The 12,733-nt window shown below is 45.9% G+C and overlaps 1 protein-coding gene across 1 annotated transcript in view; it reads left to right on the top strand.

The window, feature by feature from the left end:
* The first annotated feature begins 7,613 nt into the window (after positions 1 to 7,613).
* The window catches only part of Tmem17 (transmembrane protein 17), a 6,873-nt gene continuing 1,753 nt past the window's right edge, over positions 7,614 to 12,733 (top strand). The window contains exons 1-3 of the mRNA XM_021211121.2: positions 7,614 to 8,016; positions 12,119 to 12,222; positions 12,339 to 12,452. Coding sequence (XP_021066780.1) covers positions 7,917 to 8,016; positions 12,119 to 12,222; positions 12,339 to 12,452 — 318 coding nt within the window. The 5' untranslated portion in view covers positions 7,614 to 7,916. The remainder of the gene's footprint in view (positions 8,017 to 12,118; positions 12,223 to 12,338; positions 12,453 to 12,733) is intronic.

Here is a 12,733-nt window from a genome sequence, read left to right as displayed (position 1 = left end):
AGAGAGCGAGCATTTTAAAGGGTTTTTTTTTCTAAGAAAAATACTCAATGAGGATGACTTTGAAAGCAAAATATTAGCTGGCCTTGAAATATCACTTATTATAAGTCAAATTTTCCTCCAAGAGATCTTGCTTTCTCTGTAATTCATAGAGGAATGCATTTACCTGCTCTAGGCCTCCCCCACTCACAGGTGGCCCTTGGTCGGTCCATCCTGCCGAATGTTAATTAGCCTTCCGCTTCCGGAGGGGAGGGGTCTGGTGGAATTTTCCAAAAGGCCCTGAACCATCTCTTCATTCACCCCTTTTCTTTGTGCATGCTTCAATCTTGAAGCTATTGTGGATAGTTATGCAGCTCATATCCCTGGTCCTCTGTACTTAGCTCTTGGTATCTTTGCCTCATGACCATACCGTACCTATGTGATCTTTAATAAAAGCAATTAAATGATTGAGAATGTAAGGGCCAAAGGTCAGAAGCAGGAACAAAATGATCAGGGGTCCTAACAATGCAGAAATGATGGTAGTAAACCAGGGGGCGCTGTCAACCAAGACTTGAACCATCCTTGGGCTTGCTCCCTCTCCCTCTTTCTCTTGACTAGTCCCTCTCGTGCCTTTGCCATAGAATCTTTAACCACCCGAGTGGTCGAGGTAAAAGCAACACTCTTCCCTTAGAGATGCACAAAGCCCTCCCTGTTGTAAAAAGAGTAAATCTAACCATGGCGGTTCTGTAGGACTACTTCAGAAAGGGAGGTTAGGGACTCTTGAAGGTGGGTGATTGATTCTTTGATCCTCTCTACATCTAAGTCTATGGCAGCCCTGAGTTTTTGGTAGCTTTTTCCTTGAAGTACCAGGGAAGAAGTCCCTGTTGCTACCCCTGTTGCGCTCAGTCCAAGTAGAGAGACACTGTCAGGACAGTGATGGGTTCTCGTTTGGTACGGTAGTCCCCACCCCATCTATCTAACACTTCTTCATAAGGATGGTAAATCAGCCTGGGCACCAACTGAACTAATATACGAAAATCTCTAGATATATTCAGGACACCGAGGTGTACCCGGGGGAGGGCCCAGTTGAGCAAGCCTGCCATCCACTCTTGGGTGGGATGACATATGAGGTAGTCTGTGCAAAGGATCAGAAAGTATTGCAAAGGGACTGGCGGGAGGAGGAGACATGGCCCAGGCAGAGTCCCACACCAGTCACTGCCTGTAGAGTGAGTCCTACAACCGACTTCTGGGCCCATTGGCAGGAAGAGGACTTCTTAGACAGGCTAATATTGGGGGAAATGAAGGCAATCCCTTCATAATATGGGAGAGCTATATTATAGAGAAACCAGCAAGAGCAAGTCACTTTGGGCCTGGATTCATTGAGCACTAGGAAGGTCTTACTGATAAGGTCAGTCAGTGGAGCCAGTTCTGAGGGACCTAGAGGGGGTGTTCCCTGAATGTTGGGAGTCATGACAGTAGTTGACTCTACCTGGGTTGGTGGCATGAGCTTGGATTTGGGTGGTTTATGGGGGAAACCTGTAACCTTCTTATTGGGTCCCACAGGAATGGTAGGGGCTTCTATCTTGAGTTTGATGGTAAAAAGGAGTCCATCATCATATCCTTCCTGGTATAGTCTGAGGCCCCATGTCCTACCCTTTAGCCATCTATCTTTGGCCTCCTTCCCTCTCTGGGTAAACTGCACAGTGATTTGGTTGCAAGAAAAGTTGAGGCATTGACCCTCTCTGACCTACATCTCTGAGGGTTGTTGGCTTCCCCAGGAGAGGTCGGGACATGCCCCTGAATGAATGTTCCCCAATGAGCTGTGATATCCCACAATTGCCATGTGTGAGTCCCCATCCTCCAGAGGATCTGCTCGATGTGATTAAATCCCAGTTTGAGCTCAGGTTCCAGTAGATGTCTCCCAAGGTCTCCCAGCCCCAGGCAGCACAGTAGAAATTTTCCAGCCCTCCCTGCTTCCCGCACTGATGGACTAAGGACCTGGATCTCTCATCTCGGGGTCGTACATAAATTGGGACCTCACACAGGTGGTCTCTTAATTGGGGGTGTCCATGTCCTCTGCCCCTTCCTCCCCATCTCTTTCCTGGGCACCAATTGGGGTGCCCCGTTCATGGTCTCACACAACTTGTACTCATCCCCCAGCCTGAGATTCAGGACTTGAAGTGGTTATCTCTGGGGGCCTTTAAGTTGGGGCCTTTTCAGGAGGATATGGATCTGGGATCCCATTTTGATGAGCAGGTCCCAGCCAAGCAGGGGTAGGAACAATCTGGGATAACCATGAAAGAGTGGGATACCCAGCCCACACCCAGATCAACTGATCTTTGGGTAGTCCATACTCCACGAATATTGTTTGGTCTCAGTGGCACCTTGTACCCATGATGTTTTTTTAGACATGGGCCCATCTGTTTATAGTAACACTGAATGTTGCACCCCAGTGTCTACCAGAAACTGGGGCCAGAAAGTGGGGGCCTCTGCCTTCTAGCCTGTGGTTCCTCGTCTCCTCTATTTCCTCTAACTATTGTTGCTAGAATTCTCTGTAGGTTCTTGTCTTGACACTTTTCTCTCCTAAGTTCTTTCTGTTCTGCCTCTTTTTGCTTTCTTTCCTCCTTCTCTTCTTCAGTTTCCCTATTATGATACACCTTCTTTGCTATCTGCACTGTCCCAAAGACTTACCTTGTAATTCCTCTAGTCTCTGAAGTTTCTTCCTAATGTCTCTTGCAGCCAGATCTATGAATGCTATGGTCACAGTGGCCTGTGCTCTTTGGGATTGGGGTCATAGTGTTATTGGTGAAACGCCTCTATGAGCCACTCAAGGAAGGTGGCAGGTGACTCATCTGGGCCCTGCTGCACCTCCCTTACCTTGGTAAAATTGGTGGGTCGTTTCACAGTGCCCTTGAGACCTGCCAATAGAACCTGACGATAGACTTTTAGGTGCTCCTTACCAGTAACCATGTTAAAATTCCAGTCTGGTCTAGTCAAAGGGAACACACTATAGATAACAGCCCAATCAATTGAGGGTGCCCCTGTATCCAATGGGACATTTTTCCTGGCTTCCTGCATGATTCTCTCCCGATCTTCAGTTGTGAAAAGCACTCTCATGAGTTGCTGGATATCATCCCAAGTGGGCTGATGAGTAAACAAGACAGTCTCAGAAAGATTAATCAACCCTTTAGGGCTGTCTGAGAAAGGGGGGTGCTGAGCCTTCCAGTTATACAGGTTGGCCGAAAAGAAAGGCCAATACTGCATGACCTCATTTCCATCCTCACCTGTGGGACCATAGACCTGGAAAGGAAGGGCCACCGTCTTCTCTGGAGGGGTGGTCCTCTTGTTCTGGGTGCACATGGCAAGACCTGGATCCCCCTCTGGTCATGGAAGTGAGGGGTTGAGTGCCGACAGGACTGGGACCAATGTGGCAGCATCCGACTGGGGTGTTGGAGGAGCACTAGGGGCAAGGGCAGGGGGATACAGGGGAGGAGGATCCAAGAGAAGGTCTGCTGTCCCCGGATCCTGGAGAACCTCCTTCTTCTGGTCTGGCTCTATGGATGGTGGGGTCTGCGTGATCTGTGCCCAGAGCTCCAGAATCCTACTGAGAAGGAAGCTCCAAATCCAAGAAGGAGGGACGGTTAATAAGTCCCTCCAGGGCACCTGATCAAGATGGAAAGCAAGTCCAGCCCGGAAGACCTTCCACTGGACAGCCACAACTACAACTACCGGGAGGTCAAAGATCCCCTCCCGAGGCCATCCAACTTCAAAGGTGGGCCATTCTGATGAGTGCAACATCCAGAGCTTCTTTTTCTTTACCTCCAGTGACAAGTTACATGCCCATTGCCATTGCTGAAAATCATCCCAGTGATTCAGTACAATCCCCAGCGGAATAGAGTGTTGCTGTCCCATGTCTGAAAATTTTCGTCAGTCCCAGTCCAAGAACACACAGAAAGACAATCAAGACGCAGACAAATTGACCTTGTCACAGGTGGAAGAATGCAGTTAACCAGGTACGCAGCCAGCTTACACTAGGACTGGGTCTAATGGAGGGGAGTCCTCCCTACTTCCTCCAGGGGACCTGAAGCATCCTTCAGGCTTCCCTCAGTCGCCATGTTAAGGCACGTCTACCCACCACTCTTTTTTTTTTTTTTTTTTTTCGAAGCAGTTCTTACTCTATAACTTGCTTTGTAGACCAGGCTGGCCTCAAATTCATAGATCCACCTGCCTCTGCCTCCCGAGTGCTGGGATTAAAGGCGTGCGCCACCACGCCCAGCTTACCCACCACTCTTGACCGCCCCACACACTGTGGGCTCTCCGAGCCCCCAGATGCTTGCAAGCAAACCAAAAGTTCAGACAGGCTTACAGACTCAGACTTTGACAAACAGGAAAGTTTGTTCAAAGTTCAGACAGGAAAAAACCAAACCGTGGTACCTGCTCGAGACCTCTGATTCAGGGCTCTGGTATTGTCCCCACAGGAGGTCAGATTCCCAGCCAATGTACCAAATGTGCCATGGTGAGCCTTAGCTTACCCATGGAACCCTGAGTGAACCAGGCTGAGCTGGAAATCTTGCAAAAAGCAAGAGGAATGTATTGTTCCAACACATTGGGGTTGTCCTACACCGGAAGGAGAGATGGCAACCCTGACTCCCCCAACACCCCTCCCCCTTCCCACTGCAGCCTGTTTGGCCAGTCTTTATACAGTTTTTCAGAGCAGCAGTCACTAGACACAATGTGATTGGCAGAGCAGGGTCTGTCCTGCGGAATGTGTTTACCTGCTCTAGGCCTCCCCCACGCACAGGTGGCCCATGGTCGCTCCATCCTGCCGAATGTTAATTAGCCTTCCCCTTCAGGAGGGGAGGGGCCTGGTGAAATTTTCTAAAAGGTCCTGAACCGATCTCTTCAACACTTTCAAGGTCATTTCTACATGGTGTCAATTTCTTATGTCTGTTGGGCTGCTCCAAGTACATTCCAACTAGCAGCACCTCTAGCCTTGAGCTTCATCATCCCATCTATAAAAATCTTGGTTCCCTTAAGAGATGAAAAGTGATTCTTGTTTACATTTGTTTTACCAGCAAGACTTCACGAGGCTTTGATCATGGATTGTGTATTCAACAGAATGCGTTTACCCAGAAGCTGGCTAAGTCTTTGAACTAGCTGTGGGGGGAGTGACTGGGCCTTTCCGTTCCTTATTCTCATTCTTACCCATCTCTGACTCTACTCTAAACCAAACACGGTAAGCCGAAAGGCTTCAGTGAGCGGTCGGTGAGAGACAGACACACCAACACACAATTATAGGACAGACAGCCCAGAGCTGTGGCTTGAGCAGATGGGAAATTGTCAAGAGCCTCCATGTAGCCTTGGGGAGGTCCTGAAAGCCTTTTTGAAGATGCTGGGGCTTGAGTTCCACCCTAATCTGAAGCAAAATTTAGCCAGTTTCTCCTAGCCATCTCTGACTAGACTACAGAGGACTCTAGTCAGAGAAACTGTGTGGCTGCTCTTTTCTACTTTGTGGGTTATTCTTTCTCCCACTCTTTATCTCCCCCACTTCCATTTTACCCCCTTGTTGTGGATTGCCCTGGTGCTGTTTGTATTTTGGTGATAAAAGAGAGATATCTGAATCTAATTTCTTTCTTGTTTCTTCTTAGAGCACGACTGCTAACCAACTGCAACCAACCCCCACAAACGACCAACCACCACCCACCCTGCTTCTCAGGAACCTAGTATTTATATACCTATACCAGTAAATTATTAATTCTCTCTAAACCCCCAGCAGGAGCACACACCTTTTCTACACCCATCCAAATGTTTTGGATTCACAAATGAAACACACATACACAGAGGCAGACAGCTTTATTTTTAATATGCCTTAAACAGCACAATGGCTGGGCATTTCCAAACCTTTCTGTGACTAGCATACTCTCCCCTCTGATATTCCTAAATTATTGTTTTCTGAAATCTGTATTTCATCTCTCCTATTCCCAGACCCAGTTGGGGAAGTAGCCCCTAGGGCTGCTTTCCTGACTCCTACATGGCTGGATGTTTTGTCTCCTGCTCCCTCAAGTCTGATTCTCCTGGTTTCCTACCATGGTGATTCTAAAAGCCCTTCTCTCTCCTGCTTCCTTGCCTGGGAAATCAAAAGTTCTGTCTCCCTGCCCAGTCATTGGCCGATGGCAACTTTATTTCCTAGTCAGAGCCAAGTTGGGACAGGGAGCCTCAGCACAGACATTTTGGGAGCTGAATCGACACAAATAGCAATAAACCCAATGCACAACACATACTCTGGAAACTCCCAGCATGTGAGGCCTGTGGCAGAGGTGTCCCTGCTCTGCTATGACCTGCCTACCTGACATCCCCACTAATGTATTTAGTAGATGCATTATGGCTATCTTTCATTCTCTAATAGTACAAACATATTATGAGGACGACCCGAATCCATGTTACCAGGCTACGGGCACTCATAGCTCAGAATAAATTCTTTCTCACTCCCTTCAGAATGAGAACTATGTTTAATGAAAAGAATTGTAAAATTTTACTGCTTGCCATGAGCTTGATTTTTTAAATTGGATTTATTCATTTTACACAAATTTAGCCTGCAGCTTTGTTTGTACACCACATGTGTGTCTGATGTCCTTGGAGATCAGAAAGAGGTTTCTGATGGAGTTACAGATAGTTGTGAGTCACCATATGGGTAAAGGGAAATGAACTTGGGTCCTCTGCAAGACAATGAGTGCTGGCAACCACTGAGACATCTCCAGGCACACCACCCTTTACCAGAAAGATTAAAAGGGAATACAAGTGTTGGTAAAGCTCACAGAGTGTCAGGGATGTTCAAATATAACTGGAGAGTTTGATGAAACCTGTTTGGGAAAGTGTTGGCAGATCCCAATAAAATTGGTCTTACCTACCACTGGACTCAGCACATCCCCAGACACACTTGACATAAACATGCGTGTTACACTGCCATAAACATGTATGTTTCAACATAAACATGTGGGTTACACTCTACATAAATGTGTATGTTATACTCAACATAAACATGTATGTTCATCAACAAGCATTTTCACCAAGAGCGGCACTTGTCATAACTGCTCCTAAGTAGAAATTACACAGGAACTTATCAACATGAAAGAAAATTCATAAAAAATGTTGACAGCAAAGTCAGATTTTCTTTTTAAACTTGAATGTGCAATCAGTCTACTATAAAGTATAAAACAGGCCACTGCTTCACAAGCAACTGAGAAAGGGTAGCTCCTGGCGATGACCATATGGTTGACTGACCTGGGACCTAATACATCCAACTGTGCTTTTCTTTATGTCTATTACACATAATGGTTTGTTTTGGTTTTTGAGGATTTTGCAATGTATCCCAGGCTAACCTCAAGCTGGAGATCCCCTGTCTGTGCCTTCTAAATGCTAAAATGGTATGTCTTAAGAGAAAGCAGGGAAAGGCCGATATTTTCAGTTTTTAAATCACTTATATTCCAGAAACAACTGCTTTCCCTGTCTTCTGAAGCAGGTATGCTTGACTCATCCACCCTCTTAAGAATGTCAAGGGCATTCTTTAATATCCATGTTCGTTTTTCATTTCGCTCATGAAATGGCGCACCGATTTTGCAGAGGAATTGCCACGGTGTGAGAGCTCCTTGTGGCTCAGGCCAGGTCCGAATGGCTTCTTACTTCTGATCATCTTAAGACGGCGCGGCTTTAACGCGAGTCGGAGGAACCCGCCATTTCCAGCAGCACCAGGCCATGCTGGGCTGCGGGCCCGTGGCCCTGCTCGCCTCGCCGAGGGGAAGCCTCTGGAGGACTCTAGCGCGCGGGGACGCCCAGCCACCAGGTCCCTAGCGGCCCGCGCTGCCCGGTTGCCAAGGGAACCGCCGCGCGCCGCCGCGCCCGCCGACGAGCCGGTGTGTGAGGGGCCGGCGGGCAGGCCAGGCATGGAGCTGCCGGACCCGGTTCGTCAGCGCCTGAGCAACCTCAGCCTCACGGTGTTCGGCGACTCCAGCCGCACCGGGCCAGAGACCAGTGAGGCGGCCGGTGAGTGGCTCGCGGGCCGGAGGCCGCACAGGCCGTGCCCGGGTGAAAGATGGCTGCTCCGGCTTCAGCCAGGGCACTGTGCCCGGGGAGGAACCGCAGCCCCGCGGCGGACCCGGGAGACCACGAGCTTCCGCCGCCGCAGCTACTGCACCCGGTGGCGCGGTCGCCGAGCGGATCGGGATGCGGAGCAGGAACGCCTTCTTCCCCACGCGGGTCCCCGCTGCGTCCCCTGCGTGACAGCCGCCGGCTCACACAAAACCGGGCTGTGTCCAAACCCCTCCTAGCAGAGCAAGACCGGCAGCTGCCAAACTGACCAGGCCTTCCTCTGCCTGTTCCTTCCTTCTCCCTGTATAAAAAACTCTGCTCCTCAGATCTAAAAAACGAAACACCAGCGAGTTAACTTCAGTTTCTGCCTCCTCAATCAGGAGGGCAGCATGCATGGTTGTCACCTTTGAACTCAAGGAAGTGGAAATCCTTTCGCTGGCTTGGTTTGGGCTTTCTTGGTTTTATTTTTATTTCTTAAATAGGGCATTGAAAAGCAAAACCACTTGCCATCATGGCATGTTGTCACCTTGGTCATTCGTGTAATTTAGGCTATATGGAGAAAAGCCTGTAAAAGTAGGATTTCGTGTTTCTGATTCGAAGTGTGAGCCTTACGGTGCACTAAAATCGTGTCTGGAGTCAAGGTAGTGACTGAAAAGAAAGGGGGGGGGGGTGACATTTGTTCTGAGGTTCTCCAGAGCCTCAGCAGCCTAGACAGTCGCGATGGTGTGGACAGCAGTAGAACTAGGAAAAGACATCGACCCTGGAATTTCTTGTGGTTCTTACGTGTCAGAAGATATTGTTTTCCCAGTCATTCAAACGTGAGAAAAGCTGTTTAAGTCTACTGTCTCTGCCAAAACAGGCAATTAATTGGTCAGTAAAATTTATCTGACCAATTATATAATGCTTTAATTTTATCTCATTACAGAACTTAACTGGAACTTTTGTAAAATTTAATGAACTCACACTGTGTGCCTTGTGGTTCCTTTTCATTTTGGTCTAATTTTTCAGTTGAAGAAATTTGATGTGTTAAAGTATGGACATGAGCCTACATAAAATAAAAACGCTGACATTCTAAACAGCCACTCTTCCCAAGCTATATACCCATAGCTTTTAAAACAAACAACAATAAAATTTATTTGGTTACAGTGCAATCAAGAAGTACCTGGGCTATCCTGAAATTTTCTAGGTAGTCCAGACTGGCTTTGAACTTGAAATATTCCTGCTTCAGTCTCTTCGCAAAAAAAAAAAAAAAAAAAAAAGACTACAGTTTCTGCTCTAAAGGTTCTAAACGAATCAGCTTCACCAGTGTGTAATTACTTTCCCGTTTTCTTCTTGGTGAATCTGACTGTAAGATCATACCCACAATGGATCAAGAATTGTACTGTTGCCAAAAGTAAAATAATAATAATAATGAAAAAAAATCCTAGCATGTTTTCCTTAGAGCTAACAAATTTCAAAAATTCATTCCTAGCCCAGAGGTGGTGGTGCATGCCTGTACTCCCAGCACGCAGGGACAAAGGCCAGCCTGGCCTTCAGATCAAGTTCCAGGACAGCCAGGCCTTTACAAAGAAACCGGACTTGGGGGAAAAAAAATGCATTTCTATATTTGGATAATTAAAGAAATCAAAGCAAGATAAAGTAGACCACCTAATTTGCTTATAGAGACCATGATTTTTTTCATTTATTTATTTTTATTTTATGTGCGTTGGCTTGTGTGCCTGCATGTATGTTTGTGTTATAGACAGTTGTGAGCTGCCATGTGGGTGCTAGAATTAAACCCAGGTCCTCTAGAGGAACAGTCAGTGCTCTTAACTGCTGAGCCATCTTCCCAGCCTCCAACCCATGATTGTTTTAAAAGTATTAAATGTCAATTAAAAAAAAAAAAAAAAAAAAAAACTATGCAGAGTAAAACAAAAATCAGTCTCAAGGAATTTGTTATTTCTAAATTCCTACATTTAGAACAACCAATTTAAAATAAGAATGTAGTTAAATTTATAATGTATTTTTTAGGGTTCAATTTTTATAATCAGATTCTTGTTGAAGGACCTTTTCCCTTATACAAAAGCAAAAGATGTTGGGTAACCAGTCTGGTAAATGGAACATGTGTGTCACAAATGACTACATGTACAGTGACATGCTTTTGAAATTTTGGTCTCTCTGCTTATGCATGCTTGGTATTCACTGTAGAAAGCAAGATTTTAAACAGGAAATGTAAGTGAAGTCTGTGCTTACACCAAGACTTCATTGTCTACATACATAAGGAAAGGTGAGTGCCAACTAAGTGTGACAGGCACAGTGGTAAGCGTGGAGACCCTCACAACAGCCTGTGAGTGTTCATCATTCCAGAGATGATTAGATGGATCCCCAGAAAGATGTAATGATGCATCCTGGAATTTCTTGTCTTCTGTCTTACTTAGGGTTTCTATTGCTATGAAGACACACCATGACCGCAGGAACTCTTGTGAAGAAAAACATTTAATTTGGGCTGGCTTACAGGTTCGGAGGTTTAGTCCGTTATCTTCATGGCAGGAAGCATAGCAGACGTGGTGCTGGAGAAGTAGCTGGGAGTTCTACATCCAGCAGGCAACAGGAGAGAGAGTGATAGTGGACCTGGCTTGAGCATCTGAAACCCCAAAGCCCAACTCCAGTGACTTGCTTCCTCCTACAAGGCCACATCTCCTAACAGTACCACTCTCTAGGAGCTATTTTAAAAAATATTTATATATTTTAAATATTATTTATTTTTATTTATATGAATAAACTGTAGCTGTCTTTTGACACACAACCGGAAGAGTGTATCAGATCCTGTTACAGATGGTTGTGAGCCACCATGTGGTAGTTGGGAATTGAACTCAGAACCTCTAAAAGAGCAGTCAGTGCTTTTAACCACTGAGCCATCTCTCCAGCCCCCTAGGAGCTATTTTCATTCAAACCATCACAGCTTATGTAAATCATGAGCTTCTAAAGCTCATGCACATCACACTGTATCTTAGAGGAAAAGAATATGAGTCTTTTATTTATTTTATGTGTATGAATGTGTGTTTCTATGGACATGTGTGTGTGTGTATGTGTGTGTGCGCGCACATTATATGTATGTCTAGTGCCCACAGAGGCCAGAAGAGGGCACCAGATATCCTGGAACTGGAGTTACGATGGTCATGACCCACTATGTAGGTGCTGGGAATTGAACCCAGTCTTCTGCAAAAGCAGCTAGCGCTCTTGACCACTGAACCATCTCTCCAGCCCTAACCAGCACTTCTTATACACAGTTCAGAGAGGCAAATACGTAGAAGGGAAAGATTTCTACTGGAGTGGAGGAACATAATCAAGGAAGAATGTAAGGAATGGCACTAGATTGAGCATTAAGAAATGTATAGGATTGGGATTTGCTGAAAGGAGAATTTTTTTTGAGATTATTATATAAGAGCTAGCCTATAAGAGATTTGGTTTTATTCATTCATTTTACAGCTTATTATAGAAATCCTACAAAGAAGGCAGTGATAATTTGTTGAATAAAATTTCATATTTGCATTCCTTTTTTGGATTTAAAAACAAAACAGAACAAAACAAAGCAAAACAGGTCACATATGTAGCTTTGACTAGGCTCAAAATCACTCTTTCCCTGTCTTGACCTCTGAGTGTGTGGATTACAAACGTACGCTACCATCCCAGATGATAGTCCTTTCCTTTTTTTTTTTTTTTTTCTTACTATGTAGCCCAAGCTGGCCCCAAACCACAGTGATCCACTGTCTCCCAAAAGCTTTAAGAAAGGCATGTGCCACCACATCCAGCTTGATGGTCCACATTTAATCCACACCACCTGTTTGCAAAAATATCAGCAGACTGTAGAGACAAATAATTGAAGAGCTTATATGAAACATACATCCAAGTAACTAATGTTTGAAGTACAAGGTATTCAGATAAATATACGTTATACTATTCATAGATGTAAATAGACCTAAGATTTTATTGAACCAGTGTTAATGCTCAGGAATGGGAAGGCTTCTAGAGCACCGGACAGGGTTCTGAACTATGTTCCTTCCTGTTGTCCCTGCAGATAATGAAATGGTCTCCAGCCTGGCCTTGCAGATGTCACTTTACTTTAACTCTTACTTTTTCCCACTGTGGTGGGTGAGCTGCATTGTGATGCTGCACCTGAAGGTGAGTCTCCATCATGCCCACTGCTCTCTTCTGACCCCTTCTCAAAACCCCTTCCACCCCAGGCCCATGTCACTCCATGGAAGATTTTACAAGGATGTTTTGCCTTTTCTTTTTAGTATTCCATCTTGCCTGATTACTACAAATTCATTGTGATTACTGTCGTCATTCTCATAACCTTGATTGAAGCAATCCGGTTATACCTGGGCTGCATGGGTAACCTTCAGGAGAAGGTGGGTTCCTCCCTTCCCTGCAGGGCTACGATAAAGAGGGTTAAGGCTTTTTACAAGTAATGCAGTGGCCGGTGTGAAGTGGCACCAGTCTGGGTCTAAGGGGCAGCTCCAACGTGAAGACTTCAGTCACTGCTTGATCTTTTGAGCTCTGGTTTCCTCATATACTAGACAAGGAAAATGCCGGCCTTTAATCCCAGCACTCGGGAGGCAGAGGCAGGCGGATTTCTGAGTTCGAGGCCAGCCTGGTCTACAAAGTGAGTTCCAGGACAGCCAGGGCTAAA

This window comes from Mus pahari, chromosome 13, assembly GCF_900095145.1.
Source record: "Mus pahari chromosome 13, PAHARI_EIJ_v1.1, whole genome shotgun sequence".
Classification (NCBI taxonomy): domain Eukaryota; kingdom Metazoa; phylum Chordata; class Mammalia; order Rodentia; family Muridae; genus Mus; species Mus pahari.
The sequence above is the reverse complement of the archived record's forward strand: the minus strand, read 5'-3'. Positions and strand labels throughout refer to the sequence as shown.